Source organism: Peromyscus maniculatus, chromosome 20, assembly GCF_049852395.1.
Source record: "Peromyscus maniculatus bairdii isolate BWxNUB_F1_BW_parent chromosome 20, HU_Pman_BW_mat_3.1, whole genome shotgun sequence".
Lineage (NCBI taxonomy): Eukaryota > Metazoa > Chordata > Mammalia > Rodentia > Cricetidae > Peromyscus > Peromyscus maniculatus.
In genome coordinates, this window is record NC_134871.1 from 8,183,084 (window position 1) to 8,209,271 (window position 26,188).

Below are 26,188 nucleotides of genomic sequence, written 5' to 3' on the forward strand. Positions count from 1 at the left end.
AGCAAAACATACATCAGCACTGGAAAAAAACTAACATAATGAATGTGCTATGTCAAAATAAAGTTCACTCTGGGTGTGGTGATACCCACCTGTAATCTTAGATTTGGGGAAGCTAAGGAGGAAAATCACGACTTGAGGCCAGCTTAGGCTTTATAATGAGTTCAAGGCCAACCTGGGCTAAGTAATGAGACTGTCTCAGAAAAAAAAAAACAAAAAAATAGTGATAGATGTATACACAAAGTGTATGTGTATGTGTGTGTGTGTGTGTGTGTGTGTGTGTGTGTGTGTGTGTGTGTGTGTGTGTGTGTAAAGGCTAAGGTCTCAATTGAGGCATAATTAAAGACCTGACTAATGACTTGAACTGTGTAAAATGTCACTGAGAAGATTATTGGAAGTAAAAGTATCTTCTTCAGATAAAACCTATGATTTATTAATGATAAAGTGCAATGAGTCTATCTACTAAGGCTCACATGGAACAAAAGCACACGTTAGCTATTCCTAATGAAAGTGGGTCAAAAGGAAGCCACTCTACAGCAGACACACAATGATGCTGTGACTTCCATACCAGGAACAAAATCATAAGTAAAATCTCTTTCAAAAAGGACTACCCCAGTCTCAGACTACAATAAATGACTAATATATGCTTATAACATTCTCAAAGTTACTCCTGAAGTAATTCTCACTTATCTGTTAATCAGAGATGCCCTCTAGTCACTAAAATTCAGTATCACGTGGCTCTAACAACAGCACAGGTGAGGACCATCTTGCTGGTTACTGTACTGCAGTGAGTTACACTGAGTCTGCGCTGAACACTGGAACTCAACAAAACCTAGAGGGTCAGCTTCCATTCTCAAAAGAAAGGTTAGCTTAAACAAACACTGCAAAATTACTAACTGTACTAACTGATTTTAGTTTTAAACTTACCTTGTTTTAAGGATAACTTTAGACTACTGTACAGCATTCTAACAAATGGCTCAAATAGCTGATGTTCACTGCTTAAGTTACGGCTGACAGAATACCTGTTCTGTTCTAAAGTATAATAAAAATGGGAGCAACCATCTCTTCTTTTCTTTTCTTACTAAGCTATTTAACCTTGAATATTCCAAAGTATTTTCTAATACCTACATTTGGATGTCATCAAAACACACCATTTCCCATTTCTTATTAACAGTGGTGAAATCCATTTGATAGGGTAATGAGCTTTATAGCGAGGCAATGTACTTCTTAATGGAGACATGGCTTTGTAATAAAAACATACAGAAAATAATCAATACCAGTTCTGCACCACCGCACACTCTGAAGTTAGTAAGAGGATTCAAGTTATCTTTAAAAAACAAACAACAAATTGTCCCTGCCTATTACAATAAAGTTAATTATTAACTGAGTAGATAACATATAAATATGATGACATAGTCTAATATTTAAGAAAAGTGAACAAATATTAACGAATGTCAGGACTTTGGGATAATAACTAAACATAATTCTTACAGTAAAATAAAATACAATGTTTTGTTTATTTGCTTCTCTGGATATTATACCATGCCCCAAAACAAAGTGTAACAAAAGGCTCCCTGAGAGATCAAGAAAATTATTCTTTGTAATACCATTTTGCAAGAAAAGGAAATAGAAACAGAACCAATACAGTTAGGAAAACAAGGAAAGTGACCTTCACATCACAAATTCCAGCAAACAGAGAGGTAGTAATGTCAGTATGTATGGCTAATGAGGATAAGCCATTACAATCTTACAGACCAAAGTAAGGATAAATCACAATAAAAAAGTGACATTATCATTGGTATAATCTATTTCATAAAACATACTACTAAATGTTTGAAATAATAAAAGGGATCACAGTCTACCTAACAAACTCATTTACACAGCCTTGCTATGTGCCCAGAAGTGCCAGGTGGACCCTCCATGTGTCTAACACCAGGCACCACATCCAATGAAAAGTCTTCAGCAACTTCAGCAGAGAGCCACTAAAAGGGCTACATTATGGCATTTTCTACATCGTGACCGGTCACTCTGTTACACTCGCTAGAGTTTCCACAAAAGCAGAAGCAGAACAAACCACCCTACATTGCTAATACGTACAGCTGTGCCAGGATATGAAATTGATTGGCCTTACTGGTTTTACATGCAGTTCAATCACATGTAGATGTATGTATTCAAATCAGTGCCACTCCTATATCTGTAGGAGTCACATTCCAATGTGCAGTCTGTCAATTTTCAGTTCAGGTTCTAAAAGTCTCCATTTGTTTAGTGACTAATTTGGGGAGATCCTCCTCCTATAATCTTATATCCTCCCACATCCTGTATCCTCCAGGCTCCATGCCAGGCCCTGCAAATGTGGAGACAGCATGTAAGCGTGCCCTGTACCTTCAAACATGGGGTGCAGAGGAAACAAATATCAGTAACAATCAGACAGATCGCACACCATTTAAATCTATGCCACATAAAAGGAGAAAAACTGAAGAGAACCAGTATGGTGGAAACAGTTTAAACTGGCCAAGGCCCAGGAAAGCCTTGGAGAAAGTGACACCTGAACATCCATAAAGTAGCTATAGATAAGAGCTGAGAGAAAAGGACTCTAGACCAAGGACATGTGTGTGTAAAGCCATGGAGGGAAAGAGTGGGACATGCCCCAGGACTAAGCTGACCATTGTAACAAGGAAACAGAAATGTGGTACTTGGAAAACCAGACCGAGCACAAGGCCAAGTGTCTGTTGTGGAATAGTTCTTTACACTGTGTGAAGATGTGTCACTGTGATTGATTTAATAAAGAGTTCAATGGTCAAAAGCTAGGCAGGAAGAGGTTAAGGTGGAACTTATGGGGACAGAGAGGACTCTGGGAAGAAGAAAGGCAGAGTTGCCAGCCATACACAGAGAGGAAACAAGAGGTGCAAGATGGAAGAGAGGTAAAACCACGTGTCAGAATGTAGATTAATATAAAGGGATTAATTTAAGTTGTAAGAGCTAGTGGAACCAGCCTGAGCTAGTGGCCTGGCTTTTATAATTACTAAGCAGTCTCCATGTCATTATTTGTGAGCTGGCAGCCAACAAAAAAGCAAACTACAGGTGTCAACTAAGGTTTGTATAAGTCACAGTGAGGATGACACAGTCTGTGCAAATGGAAGGAATCCACACGGTTTGAGCAAAAGATAATGGCCGCAGAGGTAGAGCAAACACATCTCTAGCTCAGTGCTAAGAGCTAGACTTGCTTGCCCAGGTCACCTCAAGATGTATCTCCCATCACTCAGCTCCCTCTTACCTCCCATATAAACCCTCTGGGAAGGCAAACCTCTCTCCTGACTTCATACTCCATGGCTAGTATATTGGTCACTTTTTCCTTGCAAAATCCTATTTCCCTTCTCCTTCCATATGCTAAGCACCACTCAAAACCCTCCAAGTCCCTGGGCTTCTAGTGAGGCTCTGTAACTATTCCACACTAGTTGAAGTCGTGTCTTCTACATGTATGACAATTTACTCAGCCAAAATATGCAGTCACTTTGTTACACTTAATTTAACAAATAATTCATCCTCATAGCCATCTATCCTATGGTGGTGGTTTGAATGAGAATCATTCCTGTAGGCGCACATGCTGGAATGCTTGGTCCTCAGGTGGTGGAACTGTTTGAGAAGGAACAGGAGGTGTGGCGTTGTTGGAGGAGGTGTGTCACTGGGGGTGGGCTTTGAGATTCACAAAGACTTGTCCCATTCCCAATGTACCATTCTCTGCCTCCTGCTTCTGGACTGAGATATGAACTATCAGATGTTCCCGCTGCCACGCCTTTCCTCCACATTATGGACTCTAACCCTCTGAAAAGCAACTAATACAGTCACCCTTGATTTAAAGGGAAGGAAAGGGAGATCACAAAATGTGCCCACACGTAACACAGCAGGTTTCAGAGCCAACATTCAGCCTTGCTACCCTTGTTCCAGAGCACATGCTGTGACCAGGAAGCAGGTTAATCCTCACAAAAACCCCAGATAGTGGGCCAAATTATCACTGCCATTTTAAACACAAGGAAACCCAAATGTGGAGTTAAGTAATTGGTCCAAAGACATTGTGATGGTTGGTCTTCATTGTCCACTCTACTGTTTTCCCACACTGCTTTACAAACAATGTAATCTGGTTGAGAGCCAACAGCGACCACGATGTTCATTTCTTTGTGTGAATATCCACAGGATCATAGAAAAGGCACTCAAATAAACAGCCCTGCTAAGTCGATTCTATGATTATTTTTCTTTAGCTTATACAATATAGATAGTTCCCATAAAATAAAAGCAAATATGGGGGCGGGATAAGAGGACGGAGGGGGAACAGGGGTTGGTATGTAAAAGGAAGGAAAAAAATTTTAATAAAAAAATTACAAAAAAAATAAAGGCAAATATTTGTCCTGTTTCAAACTGTGTCAAAAGAATCTCAAATGTGTTCTTGCTAGATGCCTGAAAGCCTCCCTTTATTCAAATTCACCACTTCCTCCGACTCCAGAGAAGAGCAGAAGCTCAGTTAATGGCCCCCTGGGAAGTGTGATGACTTCTGGACCCCAGTGAGCAGCAGCTGTGAAGTTACGTACCACATGGTTCTGCCTGTACACAATTCACTGTACACAGGTTACTTCCTGCAATTTTTGAAACCTACCCATTCTAGCAGCTTAGGAAGATAAGAAGACCATATCGTGCTTAAAAACAGTTAAACTGAACATGCTTGATGAAAGATATTAGCAAAAAGTCTGTCACATTTAAGTAAGTAGAGTTCAGATATGCACATGTGTTAAAAAAAACATATCATTCTTTAAATGTATGAAATGTATTTTGACTTGGCCAATATAGCTTATAAATTTTAAAAAGGCTACACACACACACACACACACACACACCACCACCACCACCACCACCACCACCACCACCACCACCACCAAAAAATTTAAAGTAATAAAAAACTTACCATTTACCATACCAGCAGCTTTCATTTTGTCTGTCTGTGTTAAAATCACTTTCGGGGTGAGAGCATCAAAATGACCCAGGAAGCGATCCCTGGTGAGCACCAACAGACTTTTGAGTTCATCAGCAGAAACTGCTTCGGGCTGATTTGCAGCCTTCCTTCTTTCTGCCAGACAAACAGACACAATTAACCACAGGACACTGCACCTGAAGCAGCAGCTCCTCTGTCTACTATTGTCATTAAATATATCTTTGAAAAATAAAACAAATATCTACATTCCTATGGAGCCACATTTTTATTTTGATCCTATTTATAGGTAACAGCAAAATTCTGAGTTATTATGTGAGATGAGGGAGAACGGTCATTGGTTAACAGTAAGAGTGGGTGGACAGTAGAGACAAGCCTGCAAGTCTTCAGGGATATATTATGGAACATTAAACATGGTCTTACATTCATATGTATATATGGCGGCTATTCTTGGTTGACAATGTGACTACATTTGAAATAAACTAAAATGCAAAAAAATGGAGGGTGTTATAGAATATTATTTTAAGATGTTTTACATTTGTTTATACTGTGGAACATTTGTTTAATGATGTAAAGATGTGTTACATTTTTTTATGTTGCATTTGTTTAACTCTGTGAAGCTGTGTTACTGTGCCTGTGTAAAACACCTGATTGGTCTAATAAAGAATTGAATGGCCAATAGCGAGGCAGGAGAAAGGACAGGTGGGGCTGGCAGGCAGAGAATAAATAGGAGGAGAAATCTGGGAGGAGGAAAGGAGGAGGAGCAAGAAGGATCAAAGAGGAGGATGCCAGGGGCCAGCCACCCAGACAGACAGACAGCCACCAAGTAAGAGTGAAAGTAAGATTACAGAAGTAAGAAAAGGAAAAGCCTGGAGGCAAAAGGTGAACAGGATAATTTTAAGTTAAGAAAAGCTGGTTAGCAACAAGCCAAGCTAAGGTCAGGCATTTATAACTAAGAATAAGTCTCTGTGTGTGATTTCTTTGGGAGCTGGGTGGTGGGCCCCCTAAAAAGGAAAAACAACCAACAACAGGAGGGCACATCAGTGAAGGATTTTTTGCTTAATTTAAAGTAGGAAGATCCACTTCTAATCCTGATCTTGAGACGGGAAGACACATGCCTTTAATCTGGGCCACACCTTCTGCTGGAAGCCTATAGAGGGAAGCTTTTCCTCTTTGCCTGCCTGCTATCGCCTTGCTAGCACATCCGTTCCTTCACGGGCATGGAAGCCTACTTCTTCAGGATTCCAGCATGTACAGAAGACCAGCTGAGACATCCAGCCTCGTGGACTGAGCAACTACTGGATTCTTGGATTTTCCATTCATAGCCAGTCATTGTTGGATTAGCTGAACTACAGCCTGTAAGTCATTCTAATAAATCCCCCTTTCTCTCTATATATAGAGAGGTTCATCCTATAAGTTCTGTTGCTCTAGAGAGCCTTGACTAATACAGCATATAAAATTAACACCCATAAAACTTTTTATTAAATACAATAGCATAGGCATTCCTGTTTCTTCCTTCTCCAATTCTAAACTCTGGGTAAAAGAATTAAAACAGAACACTAACAAGAAAAAAGTAACAGCGGCCCTTCTGAACAGACCATGGAAGACAGAAGTAAGTGGTAAACTGAGTCAGCAGTGACCACTTTGGGTGCCTGCACAGAACACTACCAAGGAGTGTGGGCAAATGTAGTTGAGATGCTGGCCTCAACCCAGTCTGGACAGAAAGAGTCAGGCAGCCTCAGAGACAAGCGTAACTGCTTCCAGTTTTAACAGTTCCAAACCATGGACTTCAGGTGTATATAGAAAGGTCATGTTAAAGATGGGGTTAAACCTAAGTTCAGCAAAAGCCCCCATAGTTCCAGACATCAGATCCCAAGCCCTGCCACCAAAACACCAGTGGCTACAACACCTCACTGGAAAGATCAGAGTCCCAGAGATGTCTTCAACTCTGTGACATTGTGACACAAGATTGTCACCTATGAAATTCAGGAGTCTGTATTGGGTCCTAGTCACAGCAATCCTTGGCCACATGTGGCCAGTGGGCCATAAGAGGAGTCTAAGAACAAAACATAAAGCTGAACACCCACAGAGAGAAGAGCCCCAGATGCTGATACTGAGATGGTGTAGAGGCAGGCTCAAATCGGAATACTGAATCCTCCCGCACCCACCCTCCAGTGACCTCTGCCAGGTAATATTAGAGGCTGGAAACAAAAGCTGCATTGGAGAACAGGGTGGATGAGGAACAATCACAAGCCTTGGAAAGGGTTGACGGGAAAGGGCCCTGCATTTCCTCTGCTAACATTACCCACACATGGACTTCAAACCAGGAAGACTGGTCGCTCCTTCTTGCTCCACCCGCTCACTGAACTGGACATGACCAGGCAGGCTTTGACTAACCCTTGCTCTTTTTGTTAAGAGCCAGCCAGCAGTCTTCAGGTATCCTCTCTGTAGTGTGGCCAGGGACCTTCTCCTATATGGTTGGTCTGTAGTTGCCCAGTTCCAGCAGGTAGCCAATAGCTAAGTCAAGACTTAGTGTATGGATGAGAAAGCCACCTGGACCATAATCTAAAACATCATACCATTTCACCAGTAATTTATCTGTACATTTCTTCAGCTTCTTCCTAAATTGGTTGCAACTTTGGGAGAAGAGTTATTACTGGGTTCTTTCAAGAAAGAGAGAGAGAGAAGAAAGAAAGAAAGAAAAAAGAGAAAGAAAGAAAGAAAGAAAGAAAGAAAGAAAGAAAGAAAGAAAGAAAGAAAGAAAGAAAGAAAGGGAGGGAGGGAGGGAGGAAGAAAACCAGCTAAACTAGAGAAAGATGAAAGTAAAAAAAGTAAAGACAAAATGATGAAAAAGGATTCCAAAGAAACAAAGGCATTGTAGAAAACAGAAAATGTGATAGAATTAATAGTCTCCTAAGGTAGAGAAAATACTGGAATAAGTACCAGCTGGTTGGATGAAGGAACAATCATGGAACAAAAAAAGGATTCTTCCCAATGTGTGGTTGTGTGTAATCTTAGCAGACCGGAAGTGGTACTAAGAGTGAAAGATACAAGAGTTCAAGGTCATCCTCAGCTACATATCTATTTTAAGGCTAGGCCACATGAGACCCTGTCTCAAAAATCAATTGATCAATAAATAAAGAACTATTCTGTCACCCAGAAAGACACACATGGTATGTACTCACTCATAAGAGGATATTAGATATAAAGCAAATGATAACCAGGCTACAATCCACAGCCTCAGAGAAGCTATCTAACAAGGAAGCTCCTAAGAGGGAGGCTTGGATCTCCCTGGAAAGGGGAAATAGATGAGATCACCTTAGTAAACTGGGGCAGGGGGCTGTGTAGAGGGGAGGGGATGGGGGATGGGAACATGACAGATCGAGGGATCTGGATGGCCCAGTTGGGAGAGGGACGGAGAGGGAGAGCAATGAAAGAGATATCTTGATAAGGGGCCATGAGGGAGAAACCTGGTGCCAGGGAAACTCCCAAGAAGCCACATGGATGACCCCAGCTAAGACTCCTAGCAATAGTGGAGATGGCCTTAACTAGCTTTCTCCTAGAATCAGATTGATGACCACCCTAATTGTCATCATAGAACCTTCATCCAGTAACTGATGGAAGCAGATGCAGAGATCCACAGCCAAACACTGGGCCAAGCTCCAAGAATCAAGCTGAAGAGAAGAAGGAGGGATTATATGAGCAAGGGTCATCAAGATCACGATGGGGAAACCCAGAGAGACAGATGACCCAAGGTCCTGGGAGCTCACGAACTCTAGACCGATAGCTCTGGAGCCTACATGGGACCAACCTAGGCCCTCTGCATGTGGGTGACAGTTGTGTAGCTTGGTCTGTTTGTGGAGCCCCTAGCAGTGGGACCAAGATCTGTCCCTGGCACACAAGCTGGCTTTTTGGAACCTATTCCCTATGGTGGGATGCCTCACTCAGCCTTGATGCATGGGGAAAAGCCTGGTCCTACCTCAACTTGGTATGCTATACTGTGTCGATTCCTTAGCCTTTCTGAGGAGTGGATGGGGAGGTGGGTAGAAAGGAGGTTGTGGGAGGGAACAGGATGAGAGGAGGGAGGGAAAACTGTAATTGGTCTATAAAAAAAATAATAATAAATTGAGTTGAAAAGAGAAAAAGAAGTGTTCTGTCCCGGAACATCAATATATAACCCTGTAAGAGGTATAGGAAGAAGAGAAGTGGACAGGGAATTACTACAGATCTAAAAACACTGAGGATGTTCTATTAAAATGGCCTGTCACATATGCAGCTCGGTAAATAGGGTGTGGAGTTGGGGGTGAGGAGGACACACTATCATTCGGAGTCAGGCTTCTGGAGATAACAACTTCAGGGAGTGAGTCAAACCAATAAAACACAAGCGCACTGCAGTGGACAGGAGCGAGCTTATATTTCTAAGAGCAGATCAAGCATATGGCACTGTGCTATAATACAGTCCACAGCTCAGCAGAAAACTTAGCTCTGCCGTTACAATGTTAACAGATCCATGCCTTCACCATTCAGGGTCACTAGGAAGGGAAAGGGGAAGTGAAGATGCCTTAGAGACACTGATTCTTTATGTGCCACAGTTAGACTTTAAGAAAATCCCTGAAACCGGATACATATAATTACACAGTATCTAAAACACAAAGAAGGGCCTGAAACTAGCTAGAAGGCTGAGGATAGCTGCCTGCCGACACAGAGGCAGAGAGATGAGGATGGGCACCTGTGGACACAGAGGCAGAGAGATGAGGATGGGCACCTGTGGACACAGAGGCAGAGAGATGAGGATGGGCACCTGTGGACACAGAGACAGAGAGATGAGGATGAGCACCCGTGGACACAGAGACAGAGAGATGAGGACGGGCACCCGTGGACACAGAGACAGAAGAATGAGGATGGGCACCCGTGGACACAGAGACAGAGAGATGAGGATGGGCACCCGTGGACACAGAGACAGAAGGATGAAGAGGTTTGAGAGGCACTGCCATTCCACATTTGAAGTTTTCCCATATCATCTGAATTTTCAGACTGTATCTACATATTACTTTGATACAAAACATTTCTTTTAAAAACACTTCTAGACCAATCACATTTTCCTTCTACAATAAACCTGTTATCCTAGAAACTGATAGGAATTCAACAGCCACTGAAGACTTACTGCCTGTGAAGCACCATCCCAGGCCCCAGACTCAGAGGATTCAGGTGTATGACGTTATAGCCTAGTGTATATTAATGATGTAAGGCAGTTGGTAGGAAGGCAGCAACCACTTTCCCCTTTAGAACATCAGCTTTATGATGCAGGCCCTGGAACACCCTACCTCACTGATGTAGGTATTCTCAGGGTTCTTGCAGATTCAGCCCAAGGTAAGAAACACAAGCTTTCTGTTGCCAAAAGATATTAACTGTAAAATCAGAGTTGTGATAATCTCTTTCTGTAAGATCTCAGCAAGGAAATCAGAAGCCTCAGTGTATTTTCTTTCTGTACAATCAACTGGTAGTCATTCCAAAGAAAAAGCTATGCACAGCTTGCTTTCCCATGGAAGACATACAATGAGCAATGAGCTTCAGGAGTCAGTCCCTCATTTTATTAACTAAAACTATATTAGAGTTGGCCTCAACTATGAAGAGTTCCAATTACACCACAGTTTGGGAGGCAGGGTAAGAAAGCACACTGACATTAATAACTGAGAATGAGGGAGGAGAAGGAGATGAGGCTTAATACAGTGATGAACTACATATTTAACATAAGGTTAAAAAAAAAAAAAAAAACATGGCCAGGTGGTGGTGGCGGCGGCGGCGGCGGCGGCGGCGCACTCCTTTAATGCCAGCACTGGGGAGGCAGAGGCAGGTGGATCTCTGTGAGTTTGAGGCCAGCCTGGTCTACAGAGCAAGATCCAGGACAGGCACTAAAGCTACACAGAGAAACCCTGTCTCAAAAAAATAAAAAAATAAAATAAAAAAACAACTAAGCTTGTATATAAGCGAGTAATCGAGAAATAAGCACTCAGGAAAAAACTTAAAACTCTGAAATGGGTCAGGAAAGAAATGCTATATTCTTTACTACATAGCAGTAATGAAAATTCATTACTGAGAAATATGGAATATCTAAAAGCCATCAGCTGAATATGAATCAGGATTTTAGTGGGTTCTATGAATTTTTAAAGGATATGAAGACACTGGTGTACTGAGTGTAATACTGGAGGCAAGCAACACTGCTTTATTATATTTACATCATTCTGAAGTCTCTAGTTGAAAAGCTTTTTGGCATTCTAAAACTTTTTCTCGAAAACTACTGAGATGAGATATTGTTAACTGTCTTTCCAAGGATAAAAGTTATTAATTACAAAAATTAGGAATATTAAATTATAGTTAGGTTTTATATCATCACTCCAATACAACAGATCAGATGCTTTTTAAAATAAACTGAACACAGACTCATTTACAAAGTTAGATTCCAACAAGCTTTATTTGCTATTCATGTTATTTTAAAAGATAGTATATCTCAAGTATCATTAATTGGTATGTTTTTATGAAACTCTCCAGTTCTTTATCATTTGAAACTGGTCAGGGAAATATTGGAAGAACTGAACTATTTATCCCATTTCATTGGTATTTTAAGGACATCTTTTTGAAGGTTTGTTTTATGCAAAGAGGTTTTTTTAATCTATGTCAAAGGACTGACTTTTTTTTTGTTTTGTTTTGTTTTGTTTTTTGTTTTTCGAGACAGGGTTTCTCTGCGTAGCTTTGTGCCTTTCCTGGAGCTCACTTGGTAGCCCAGGCTGGCCTCGAACTCACAGAGATCCGCCTGGCTCTGCCTCCCAAGTGCTGGGATTAAAGGCGTGCGCCACCACCGCCCGGCAGGACTGACTTTTAAGAGATCTTTTTGTTTAAATTCTTTAGTTTCCACAACATACGAATGTGCTTAAAAACATTTCTCTTCACACCTCACCATGGGAAAATGACTGACGAACATACCCAGACATGCATACACTAAAAACTCTTGGCCATCACTTTCCTCTGCCTCTTGAAATATAAAATTGTACAGATGCATTTTTTTGCTACCCAAGTAGTCAGTCAGGGAAGGGATGCGATTTGTTCAGCAAGGATTATCATCATAAATGGATTCACTGGATCATTAATCTGAGCCCCAAGATTTAATGCTTCAGATTGCCAATTGCACATTTATATGTACATGTTAATGTGATGTATGCACATGAGCTTAAGTACACATTTATACATGTGTGGAGGCCAAGGTATATTCCTTCATCGTTCTCCACATTCTTTTAACATTTAACTATTTTGTGTGTTGGGGGATGGAGTACATGTACAGGCCAGAGGGCAACATGTAGGTGTGAGTTCATTGCTTCTGGTGTGAGGTCCCAGGAACAGAACTGTAGTCATCACATTGGCTAATGCCTTTACCGACTCAGCTGTTTCTCCAGCCTATCTATCTTCCAAGGCCTTTCCTGAGGTAGGGTCTCTTACTGAATCTGCAGTTCATCTCTTGGCTAGGCTGGCCAGGCAATGGACTCCAGAGTCAACTCCCCTCAAATGCAGCATGTGCACACTACCACACTCACCTTCTACATGGATGCTGGGGATCTGAAATCAGGACCCATGATTGTACAGTAGGCACTTTACCAACTGAGCCGTGTAGGTCCCCAGGCAAACATCTACTACCACTTAAATTTTTTTTCCTGTTCACCCTTGTGTGTGTGTGTGTGTGTGTGTGTGTGTGTGTGTGTGTGTGTGTACACAAGTACTGCACAAGCCACAGTGCTGATTTCATTTCTCTCCTTCCACCGCCTGAGTTCTGCAGACAGACTCAGGTCATTGGGCCTGGTGGTAGCTCCTTTACCCACTGAACTATCTCAATCCCACTGAAACTTTTCCTTTTTAATAATACTTTCCTTGAACAAATATCACAAATTAATACACAATTACCTTGGTTTTATACAAGTGGAAAAACTTTTCAGTGTTTACATGAGTAACTGACTAGCGAATATTTTTTCTAAATATTCTAAATTAATTCTAAAATTATTTCCTACCAAATAAATACACCATTGGATTCAATATAATTTAAAAGGCTTTAGGATAAAAGAGTACAGTTTTACTTTTTAATATATATTTATAATATTTTCTTCTTTATATAACTAAAGTAGTATAAATTTAAGGAGTTTCTTAACAATTATATATCAGTGATTTAAAGCAAGTTGTTATGAGGTAACACTGCACATTCAATATTTATAAAAATGCAGATTGATAACCAACTTAATATTAATGATGGAAGAAAAACATCAGATCTCTTTTTAAACAGTGTTAAGCCTCTCAGCTAAGGAAAACCCATGATGCTAACGTCAGTATGTGAACTAAGCCCAGTTATCATTAGTTATTAGTGATGGTTTAACTGAAGAATCAACGTGCAAGTTACCATACTAATTTCTCTAGACTTGCACTTTCTTCTATTTTCAGTCTCTACCCTCCTTCAAGAAAACTGCATAAGGATTATATGCATTAAGTAGAGTAACAAACTTCTGTGTCTTTTCTAGATATGGTTCAAAGTATACAAATTTGAAAGATAAAATTTCCCTGGCAAAATACATTTTGAAAATATTTCCAATCACATACTGACAATCAGGATATTCTGAATGCAGTAAAAATAGCATTGCAGACCTCATCTACCCTAGTCATCTATTTACATGAAACTCTATGGATCACACCTAAAAGATAACATGTAGAGGAACATGTATGTAAACACAGATGACTCACACTAAACAGACCCACACTCTTATGGTAGAATCAAAAGCCCAAACTGGTACTTACTCAGGCATTCTTTCAAAGCCAAAACTTGAACGCTGGCTAACTGTTTCTCCCTCTGTAAAATCTGCTCCTCAGAAAAACTTGGGAGTGATGAGAAGTCAAAAGGAAAACCTAAGAAATAAGAAAAAGTCAACATTAATGATATTCTATGCTAAGAATTAAAATTCAGCTCCTAGGAAGTGTGTTAGGACATGACTAGAAACATAAAAGCCAACCACTCACCTCTCTTGATGTTGCACATTTCAAAGTAACTATTAAACATGGGGAAATGAGCATACTAAATTGTTCTATATTTTAATCTTTGATCTGACTCTTATTTCCTTGAGGGATATGGGTACCAGGGTAACTTCACTACATAGTATTCTCTTTTGCCTACTTAGAAAACAAAACCAGAACATTTTCTCCGTTCTAAGTACAGGTTCTCACAGTCCCCACAATGAGCCACAGGTTTACCTGTCCTCGTCCGTTCCATTCTTTGCATAATGAATCTAGTATAAAACTACACAACAGTTCCAGAACTGCCGTGGCTGATCCAGGCTCATCCTCTTTTCTTCTTGTATACAGTTCTCAGATAATTAGAATGTGCAGGAAATGCACTATCAGAAGACACAAAGGAAAGCTTGAGTTTGCTCCTTTCTCACCTTTAAGGGAAGGCTACTCGTACTTTGTTTAGGGAGTCATGTGACCCCTGAAGCTTGTAACCCAGAGAAGGATGCCTTCGGGTATCCTCAACTGTGCTATGCATAGGACACAGTGACTCAAGACTCCATGTGCACCATACAGCTTAAGTCTTGGGAGGCTGGCTTGTGATGGATCCTGGGCTGTTTCTGTCTCTCTGCTCCCTGTCTGTGAATAATACACCATTGACACAGCCAATATATACACAAACACACACACACACACACACACACACACACACACACACACACACAAACACACAAATGTAGAACTTAATATAGAACCAAATATGGAACTTAGAAAAGAGAAAGACAAACATCAATGAAGCAAAAGAGGCTTGAGAGAAAATAAATAGAAATAAAAAACTTTGAGTGTTGAAAGCAGTAAACTCTAACAATTTGGCATCTGAAATTAAAAGCTAATAGCTAATCTTTACTTTGAATGTTGTAAAGGGATTAATTCTCTTCATTTTAAATTATAAAAAGGTTATATTAAAATCCTAGCATGGAGACAGGGAAGTGGATGCAAAGTCCCACCCCTAACCAAGAAGCTGTTTGCAGTTAATACCTGCCAGGAAAAGGAAAACCAGTTTTTTCTCTGTGGAGAGTCACTGGGTATATCAACCACACTCCAGGGCAGGCCCAGGCCAAGAGCAGTTTGCCAACACAAAACGGACTCCATGTTTGCTGTGTGCTTCTTGTTCTTGTTTGGTATTTTCCGCCTTATTGAGTTTTGTTTATTAGTTCTGATTTTCTTTTTTTTCTTTTTTTTTTTTTTTGAGGCAAGAAGAGAAAGAACATAAACTTGGGTGGGTACGGAGGTACAGAAAGATCTGAGAGAAGTTGAAGGAGGGGACAGAACAGGACCAAAATATTTTATATAAAAAATAAATAAATAAAAGGTGAACTAATGGCAGAAATGGAGTTTCATTATTATTCCTTTCACTTACAACCACGTCAATTAATTAAAGTGTGGGGACGGGTCTCTCCAGCGGAGTGAATACTTACTGCACTTGGCTTCCTCTGTCTCTGTTTTCATCCTCCCGTGAATGAACCGGAGTGCAAAGGAGCCGTTGATCTGGCTGGCCGAGTGAAGCAGTGTGGCCCTGCACTTGGTCCTGCCGTCGCCTTGCAACAGGAGGTAATAGCTGGAGTACTCGCCTTTCACGTCGACATCTGGAACTGAAGAACAGTGATCTAGGTAAGAACGGGGAAACGCTGCTCATCACGTGGCAACTGTTGATCCCTAAGAGAGCCCGACTGGACAGCTCCATGGTATCTGACGATGAAACAAAGCTGTCGCTCGATACATCTGGGACCGTTTGGACGACCCATTTAGTGGAGAAGCTGCTGAAGCAGAAAGTCATGACAGCAATAAAAAGTATGGACTTTTTTCCTGTCTAATCACTACGTACTCATTCTTTTGCTCCGATTTATTGAAGCTCCATAATAACTTTCTCATACAGATATGTCCATATTTCCAACGTGTGTGTGTGTGTGTGTGTGTGTGTGTGTGTGTGTGTGTGTGTATGAAATGCATGCATGCATGTGGGGTATATGTACTCATGTGGTATATGTGTGTGTGCATGTGTACATGTATGTGTATATGGATATATATGACGGCAAAAGTCCACATACGGTGTCTTCCTCAGTCGCTCTCCACATTATTTTGAGATAGTCTCTCTCACTGAACCTGGAGCTCACCCATCGGCTAAGCTGGCTGGCCAGTTAGCTTCAGGGATTTGCCTGTCTCTACGTACTCTTCATTTCTTCCAAGTAGAGTAAACTGCCACTTAGAAGCACACACAGCTCAACTGGGGAAAGGAGAAGAGAACAGAAAAACAGTCTTCCACTAGCTCTGAATTCCCTGAATTCAATCAACAACAGAAAATTCCGGGGGCGGGGGGAGGAGGGACATGTTCATTTAAACATATACAGACTTCTTTTTTAATTAGATAGCAACTGCATTATACAAGACACTGGAGGTAACCCAGCAATGCCTTAAAGTGCACAAGACAGTTTATTCTCGAACAAGCGTAAAACAAGGACAATACAAGACAGCAGAACTGGAGTTCTGAAATAATGATCACTGACTATCAAAGAGGGCTTAGATGCTGTGGAACAGTCTTTGTTCACTGTAGATATGTACAACTCTCGTTGGTTAATAAAGAGCTAACTGCCTATAGCTGGGCAGGAAGAGATTGGGCAGGAGAGCCAGACTAGGAGCAAACTGGAAGAAGGGCAGAGTCTTGGGAGTCTCCAGCCAGACACAGAGGAAGCAGGACATGTACGAAATGAGGTAAAAAGCCATGAGCCATGTGGTAGAACTTAGATAAGAAATACATATTAATTTAAGTTGTAAGAGCTAGTTCATTATAACCCTGAGCTATCAGTCGAGCATTTATAATTAAGTCTCTGCGTCAGTTTGGGAGCAGATGCAGAGACACAGAGAAACTCCGCCTACATTTAGATGCTGAACACGGAGCAGCACCCTGTACATTTCTTTCCCTGAACATTTTCCAGAATTTTCAAAGTGAGATACCATAACTGAACTTTTCCTTTTTTAAATGTATATGGGTGTTTGGCCTGCATGCATGCTTGTGCACTATATGATTTCCTGGTGCCTGTGGAAGCCAGAAGATGTGAGATCCCCTATCCCTGAAGTTACAGATGTCTATGCTGGTGTTGGGAATAGAATCCAGGTCCTCTGGAAGAGCAATCAGGGCTCGTTTCTCTAGTCCCTAGAGGACTTAATTTGAACAGCAGAAAAACACACATTGCATGAAAGGATCTTTAACATAGTATATACATTATATACATACACCTATGCAAAAATGCTAAAACAAAATCAGCACAATAACAAGTCTATTTTACATACATGATCTGTGAATAAATGCTTATTCCTAAACAAGATGAGTATCAAATAATTTCTGCAATTAGATTACAATGAAGACATCATTCCTATTCATAAACAATTCTTCTAGAAATGAATTTACATTAAGGTAATCAGAAGAGAAAAACAAGATTCTACCACAGGACAGAGCGACCTTAATTCATGGGTCATCTTAGAACTGACAGTTGAAGCTGCACGTCTCTCCACTACATTCTGTGTTTGTATTAGCTTGTTTCTTTGTGAGCCCTGTAAACACCGAATTCTGCAATGACAGCAACTTCACTTTTCCCCAAAGAAAAACATTGACTTTAAAAACTCCCAACCACAACAACTACAGTCACTGAAAACATGTTGTCTCGGACTTTTGGCAGATGCTAATTGAAGACTTATTTAACAACTTTCATGCAAACTCTGCAGGAACTACCAGACTTACAATTAGCAGTTATTTAATTGTGATCACTCCTCCTAAAGAAGTGAGGGGGAACGGATTATAAAAGACAATCTCTACTTCCAAATGCTGTATTTGCACAATCAATCAGTGAGGCAGTGGTTGGCTTGCATGCTCCTTCATCAAGACATGAAAGTATTTTCACTACACAATACAGATAAAATGAAAAAGAAGAACCTACCAAGTGTCCATTCGTTGCATCAAATTTTACAAATTAACACAAACCATACTGAAGGTATGATATACTATGATTAGAAATCCATTAGCCAAAAAAATTACTATTTTTACAGTGCTGGAGTTAAAACCCAGGCCGAGTACATGCTAGGTAAGTGTTCTAACCACTGAGCTCCATTCTCTGACAGATTTCTATTGCAAAGAAATGAAGCCACCATCTTACATCAATAAGTTTCTTAGTGGGTTTCAAAACCTCCTAACACTCACATTTTGTTCACAGTTCAACAATACAAAAATAAAATTAAATCAATGTAAATGAGAAATAATATTTCATATTAATATAAGGGAAAATAAAAATATCTCAGACAACTGGGTAGGAGTATCCTGACACACTGACAATCATTTTAATATATTCTCTTTAAGAAATGAAAAATAATAAAAACAGCTATTTTAATCATGCCAAGTTCAAGGCCGTCCTAGTTTACAAAGTGTATTCCAGGATGACCAGGGCTACACAGAAAGATCCTGTATTGAAAATAAACTGTTGCTGGGAGTTTTTACTCTTTTTTCTTTTAGGGGCTCACCACCTAGCTCCCTAATAAATCACACACAGAGGCTTATTCTTAATTATGAATGGCTGGCCTCACTTGGCTGGTTGCTAGCCAGCTTTCCTTAACTTTAAATTATCCCATCTACCTTTTGCCTCTGGGCTTTTCCCATTCTCTTACTTCTGTAAATCTTACTCTTACACTATGGCTTGTTGTATAGCTGGGTGGCTGGCCCCTGAAGTCCTCCTCTTCTGGCTCCTAGATCTCTCCCTCTCCCAGATTTCTCCTATTTATCCTCTCTGCCTGCCAGCCCCACCTATTTTTCTCTCCTGTCTTGCTATTGGCCGTTTAGTTCTTTATTAGACCATCAGGTGTTTTGGACAGGTACAATAACACAGTTCTACATAGTTAAACAAATGCAACATAAACAAAAGTAATACACCTTAAAATAATATTCTACTACAATAAACAAAATAAACGAATAAATAAATAAATAATCATGCCAAAATAAATATCAATATACAATCTAGACTTCAATGTAGGCATCTTAGGAAGCTATGTTCTTTATAGCAATGAAACCATTGTTTAGTTATAAACTCAATTTTGAAATAATTCACAGAGCCAAAGAGGAGGCCACAAATGCATGCATGGGATAACTTTTGCACACACATACATGCACTCATGTGCACGCGCACACAACCTGCCCCCCCCACACACACGAAAAAATCTAACTTTACATTTCTAACACCTTCCAAACACATACAGACAATACTGATCCCTCACCGTATCTCCCGATTAAGCTTTGAGCAAGTTAGCATACAATTTAGGTGTTAATTAGACTGTCCAAAAAAAAAAAAAAAAAATCTTGTATCTCAGTTCTAGAATCTTAACTGATAGCTGTATTTACAACTATATGAAGCCTCCTACTGTAGAGATTACAAAACCAAGATTTACAAATTCTATCACAGCCATTTCAAATAAGTAACATCAGGTTCATAAGCTAAGTACATTTTCTTTCAATTACAACACCTAAAACATACGATTTGAAAGCAACAATGAATAGAAAATACATTCAGAGGCTATCCTAGGGCCTCCAATTACGAACAATGACTTCCTTATTGTTGTATAAGCACAGGAAGCATGTTGGCTCCTGCAAAATAGGGAAAGGATATTGCAGAGCTTACAAAGTGTTTATCCTCATTACCAGTGAGACTCAAGTTTGAGACCTACTTACTACTTAGGAGTTATCTTTCTCCAGGTAAAGGTTGAAGTCCCGAAACTCAGTTTCTCCATTCTTACTCTGTCTCCGAACACTTGAGTGATTCTCTTCAGTAACTGACACTCTTCAGCTGGGGCTGAAGCATGCGACATGGGGGATAGACACACATGCGAATGACACCACGTGCTTTCACGAGCGCGATGGCCTGTCCACTGACGCTGGATTGTTTTGGGGCGCAGCCCAGCCCCACTTGTTTGTTTGACAACTTTTCTAACACTCAGCTGGGGCTGAGAATCACTGAACTACAGAGAAGAACAAAGCTCTACATTTACTTCAAAGGAGACTTCAGTGAGCCTCATCAAACAAACAAAATCCTTCTGGGTGTGAGAACAGCACTGTGGGTCTCACCCACTTCCTCCCATCCACCACCCTTCCCTACTAATCTCTTCCCCACATTTGATGTCTTTGGTTTTGTTTGCTTGTTTGTTTGTTTGTTTGTTGTCCCTCTGGGTTTGGCCAACAAGTCACTGGAACCCCATGAGTTTACCCAGCTGAAGGCTGTGGCTCCCCATCTCCCAGAGTCCCATCAGTGGCCAAAGATCCTCAGCAAAGGAAGGTTCAGTGATGTTTCCCCACCCATGACTGAATGTTGAGGGCTTGTCTTGAGCAACCCAAGCACAAGTAACTGCAACTGCTCAGTTTGTCAGTTTGTGACTACACGAGTTATGTTGTGTCTACAAGGTGGCTCTGCTGGGCTGGAGAGATGGCTCAGAGGTTTAAGAGCACTGGCTGCTCTTCCAGTTCAATTCCCAGCACCCACATGGTGGCTCAAACCATCTTTAATGAGATCTGATGCCCTCTTCTGGTGGGCAGGCATACATGCAAGGAGTACACTGTATACATAGTAAATAAATCTTAAAAAAAAAAAAAAAAAAGGGTTTGTTTTTTTTTTTTTCTGTCTTCCAGCTCAAACATTCTGTCTCTTTTTCCGTGATTTTTCCCTGCCACAGAGAGGGTAGAAAATGGATGGTTTAGGGCTAAGCCCTCATCCATCACTTACTCTCTTAGGCAGCTGTGAGTTCGGCATTAAGCACTGATCACTGAAAACAGATGCTTCTCTAAGTTTCAGAGTAGCCTTTATCTATGCCTATTTTTTTTTAAACAACTGTTCACAAATCTTATGTGAAAACATATACTCTTTTCTCCTTGGTAGATAGCTAGGAATGGAATTATTGGGTTGTATGATTAAGTATAAGTTTCATCTCAAAATGTTATATGAAGCATCTCCCTCCCCACCAAAAACGTGTGAGGTTTGCTACATCCTCAACATGGGATGGTCACGGGTTTCAATTACAACCATTCTAATGAGTGTCCTGTAGCAGCACATTCTGATTGTCATCTGCATTTCTCAAAAGGCTAATGAGACTGAGCAGCCTTTCAGGAGCTTCCTTATCCATTCATACATCTTCAGCAGTGCCATATTCTGAAAATCAAAGATAATAAATGCAATGCGCCTGGCACACAGTGTTAGAAGTCATGCAAAGCCATACTTAGTAACATCTGAATATCCATCAGTAAGATTTGTTAAGGGAACTCTGTTAGTATTGATTCTATATTGCAGCCCATGAACAACCAGTCTTTCTCTTTCACTATGTCTCTCTACTATTAAATTGTGTGAGTGTACAAAAATAGAGCCCATAGAAATGCCCTAAGGGGTCTGTTTCCACTGATCAATGAATTGAAACAGGATCTTCACACAAAATACTCTTTAAAAACTGTAATTTAAGGAGGTCTGTCAAGTAATTTTAGTGGTTAAGTGCTCCAGATCAAATAATTTCCTGTCCTCGTACAGAATATCCCTCTTCAATGCTGACAACACTTCATTTTACTCATTTACTAAGTTCCAGATGCGTTGTAAGGATTCCTCTCTAGCTCTGATAATCATTTTGTTTTTGGTGTGCTTAGATTGCTATGCTCTAACCAAAAGATACAATTAGAAGAGTTAACGATAGATAGAAGAGTAATTGATGTTTATTGAATATTAATTAAATTACCTTGTTTTTAAGATACAATGTATTAGAGATCATGGAATTCAGTGGAAGACGAAAGTGACTGAATGTGCGTACAGTAAATGTGAGAATAAAGAGATTAAAATTCAGTGTGTGTGTGTGTGTGTGTGTGCAAATATTTGCATGCAAATATATATTCAATTGTTTATGTTAAGTATCAGAGAATAGCTTAATTTTGTCAAATAAATTAATATTATACTTGCCAAAAAAAAAAAAAAGGAAATGTTTGTTTTTGTCTCTTTTGGGGGGCCTGCCACCCAGTTCCCCAATCAATTACACACAAAGGCTTATTCTTAATTATGAATACCTGGCCTTAGCTTGGCTTAGTTTCTAGCCAGCTTTACTTATCTTAAATTATCCCGTCTACCTTTTGCCTCTGGGCTTTCCCCATTTTCTTACTTCTGTAAATCACACCCTTACTCCATAGCTTGCTGTGTGTGTCGCTGGGTGGCTGGCCCCTGGAGTCCTCCTCCACCTCTGGCTGCTAGATTTTAGATCCCTCCTCCCAGTTTTCTCCTTCTATATATTCTCTCTACCCGCCAGCCCTGCCTATCCTTTCTCCTGCCTTGCTATTGGCCAGTTCTTTATTAGCGCATCAGGTGTTCTACATAGGCACAGTAACACAGCTTCACAGAGTTAAGCAAATGCAACATAAACAAAAGTAACACACCTTAAAATAATATTCCACAACAAAGAAGGGTTCGTCTATAAAAGCAACAGCATTTGTAGTTCAAATAAAAACAGACATGTGCTTTACAAGGAAAGAAACTTGAAGAACTAATAACACCTGAGACACATACTTTGGCTCATGGTTCATGAATGAGTCCAGGTTCGTTTTGTTGTTGTTGTTGTTGTTGAGATAGCAGTTATTACGACCGGAAATACATACCTCACTTAGAAGCTAACAAATATTTCTAAGCACCTGTAAGCATCAACCAGAGACAAATTCACGATATTAAACAGCAGCAAAGATGGAGAAGGTCTGCTGGCAACTGTAGGTGCGACAGCAAAGCTGATCCCGGATGAGAAAACAGCTTGGGGCAAAGGCCTGAAAACATTAGGACACTGAGCTATGTGACCATCTGGGGCTGAGAACTGAGGGTCTTATCTCTTCTACAATGTAAGCTTCAAGACTTTGTGTGATGTGGGTCAGGCATGTAAACCATCCTAGTAAACCATAGATGCTCAATTAAAATGTCTGTGGAAAGCATGAATAATGCACACACAACATGTACAAATGTTGAACATATACACTGGGGTGTTCCTTTCACCATATATAATGTCTAAATCATTGCACACCTTGCTTTCTTCATGCAGTGTCTTCAGGACTGTTCCCACTCAACTGTTACTGAATACAGAGTTAGAGCAGGACTTACAATTACTTCTCAGCACTTATTTTCTATGCAACAGCACGAAAACAATGAGTGGGATATAAAGTGTCTCTCCTTCCACAGTAATCCCCAAATTACTGTACTGCATCTAGTGGACAGTATCCATTCTATGGTCAGGTAAATGAACCAAAAATGTTTAACTGACTGGATGGACGGATTAATTAATTAACCCATTAATTAATTAACCCATCAATTAATTGATCGATTAATTAATTAATTAATTAAAATGATTGACAAAGTCACAAAGAAATACAACCAGGAGATTATTTTGGGAAACAGGGTAAGTTTTAATTCAGAGACTCCGAGAACAATGATGAAGAAACATATGGTTTGGGGATGACCCAAGAGTTAATGTGGGTCATTGAGAGAAGCTACTGTTGGTGATGGAAGTGCCGGGGTATGAAGTTTTCTGGATCCAAGAGTTACTGAAACTAACCAAAACTTGCCTCCTCCCTCTCTCCCTTTTTCTTTTTTTAAAACAAAACTTGGCTTCTATATTGTGTCAGTGGAGTAAGTAGCAAATGTCCTCTTCAGGAAGGGTCAGAGCTAGGAAAGGCCTTAATCAACTACCCTGTTTGATTTTGTTCTGCTTCTTAGAAGAAAGGAAAAGCTCCTGCAAGGAGCCAGTTTAATCAGTGCTAATGACCTGGACTAATCAGTAATCAACAATCTTTAAACAGGATCGTGTGATCTATGTCATATGACTATTCCAAAGTTTCCACAGTTCATCCCTAAGTTTCAAGAGGCAGTGATTCTAAAACCTGAAATTGAACAACAAGGTATTTTCTTAGCTGCAATCATATGGAAACCAATCAACCAACCAAACACCTGAGTAAATTCTCCATCAAGAAACTACCTTGGAATCAGAACCTTCAACTTGGAGGCTTCTCAAAGTTGTACAAAGTTACAAGCAGAAAAAGAAGCAGTGATGAGCTACCCAGGCTATATTCGGTTTATTGAAGGGATGCAAACGTTCAATATACATTACTAGTCATAGACACACACAGTTTCTCGTGACTTCATGCACTGTGAGGGAAACTTGACTGTACTGCTGCTCTATAACTGATTTTGTTGAAGCACCTCAAAAAACACAGCTGTATCCATCCCCCATGAGCGGCGGAGGTGGGTTAAACCTGCACTTACTCATGTTCTAGCGTTGTGCAACAGGCTCCACTAATATCTTGAACTGTGGAGGTCTCTGTAAATACCCAACACGGCCAGTAAAGTAGGATCCCAGTGAGACAGGGAGGAAGTCCTGTTCAACACAACTCAGAAGCTGATGTTGGTTCAAACTTGCACAGTCTGACATACGGCAGTTTGTTTTAGGTATATTTGAGTATAGCACAATTTGGAAAAAAACCTCCTGGTGATAATTAACTCAGTCCCATGTACACAATAACACTTAAAACATGATTACATTGAAGCTCTTTGTAAAGTATATGTGACCTCTTCCAGAAAGATGAGTTCTATAGATTGGCTCTATGTGACATCTTAAGGGTCTGGGGGAAGATCTGATGAGGTCTATCATTCAGATGGTGCAAAGGTCACTGGGCTATTAACTGTCTGCTGCGGGCTGCAGGAATATATCATAAGAACTCAGCTGGTTATGGCAAAGTCACTACCTGGAGGGATCAGGGAATTCCTCCAGAGGAAGCCAAATCCCAAGGAGTTTTTCGTGTTACTTGGCTTGTTATATATCAGCTGTATTCTGTTATGAAAATCATGTGTGCCTTCATAGTTTTTCCAATTAACTTTCCCCTAAGAAGGACTAACAGTGTAGACTGATCACTCTCTGGACATACACATTCCAGGTATTTGGAGAACAGCCTCAGGAAAGGCTTTCTCTGGAATCAGATTATCTCCCTTGGCCACTTTCAAGGACTACAGGAAACACCACCCAGGTGGACTAACAATGGTAACAGCCCACGTGCAAGTCTCCTGACTTACGGTCAATTCTACAAGGAGACGCCGCCTAGGAGAGGTGGACGTTAATAACTTTACACAATTTAGCTCGGACCCTCCCTTTTATATACCGAGACTTCCAGGGACGGGGGGAAGAGAAAAGAGAATGGAAGAACTAGATGGGTAAGAACTTGAGAGGAACGAACTGAGATGGGGAAGAACTAGATTGAAGGGCTAAAAGAGAGGACTAGAGGAACAAGATGGAAGATGAGGAAGAGCCAGATGGGGAAGAACAAGATGAGGAAGAGCCAGATGAGAGAGAAGGAGACGAGAGAGGAGCTGATAGGGGAAAGAACTAGATAGATGAGAACCTAGAAGGGACAGAACCAGGTAAAGGAATTAAGATAGAATCTAGAGGGGACAGTAGATAAATATAGAGAGAAATCAGGCAAGAAAGGAGCTAGACATGAGAACAGAACTGAAGCTGTATATAAAGGATGTTATGCCAGAGGAATTAAAGCAAGTGGATGATAGAGCTCTGTGTGCTGAGATTCTATTTCCTGAAAATAGTCCTCGCCGTTAGTTGTTCTCTCTCCTGAGCCTCTGGGATGTATAATATTAAGGCTGGTCCCTCTAATATTATACAAGAACTGTCTCTGTTCCCAGACTTCTGGGCAGAAAACAAGTATACATTTCTTCCTATAAAGAGACGACAACCCTGTGTTTCCCTAATGCTTATCTGTGAACACAAGGACCTCTGTGGCCCCTACATTGAACATCCTAGATTACTAGAGGTATAAGTGCTTGAGGGAAGCCCCAGAACTCATAGCAAGGTTCTGTCAATGACCTGAACTCTTAAGTTCTCTAACCAACAACGCCCTTATCTGTAACATGAAGATAAACCAATGTACAGTTATTATAGAAGTCATATTGCTTGGACTAGAGATGCCTCAGAGATTAAGAGCACTGGCTGCTCTTCTAGAGTTCAATTCCCAACAACCACATGGTAGCTTACAACCGTCTACAAAGAGATCTGATGCCCTCTTCTGGCATGCAGGCTTGCATG

At 40.5% G+C, this 26,188-nt stretch overlaps 1 protein-coding gene and 1 long non-coding RNA gene across 4 annotated transcripts in view; one reads left to right on the plus strand and one right to left on the minus strand.

Moving 5' to 3' along the window:
* Mtbp (MDM2 binding protein) overlaps positions 1-26,188 on the minus strand; it is a 73,615-nt gene that overhangs the window by 25,391 nt on the left and 22,036 nt on the right. For all 3 annotated transcript variants that reach the window (XM_006982383.4, XM_076555762.1, XM_076555763.1), the window contains 3 exons: positions 15,487-15,660; positions 13,805-13,912; positions 4,952-5,113 (listed from right to left, as the gene is read on the minus strand). In XM_006982383.4, the coding sequence (XP_006982445.2) occupies positions 4,952-5,113; positions 13,805-13,912; positions 15,487-15,660 (444 nt within the window). The remainder of the gene's footprint in view (positions 1-4,951; positions 5,114-13,804; positions 13,913-15,486; positions 15,661-26,188) is intronic.
* Positions 10,302-15,890, plus strand: LOC121824236 (uncharacterized). The gene is made up of 2 exons (XR_006066045.2): positions 10,302-10,345; positions 15,471-15,890. It is a non-coding gene; the product is annotated as an uncharacterized LOC121824236 (long non-coding RNA).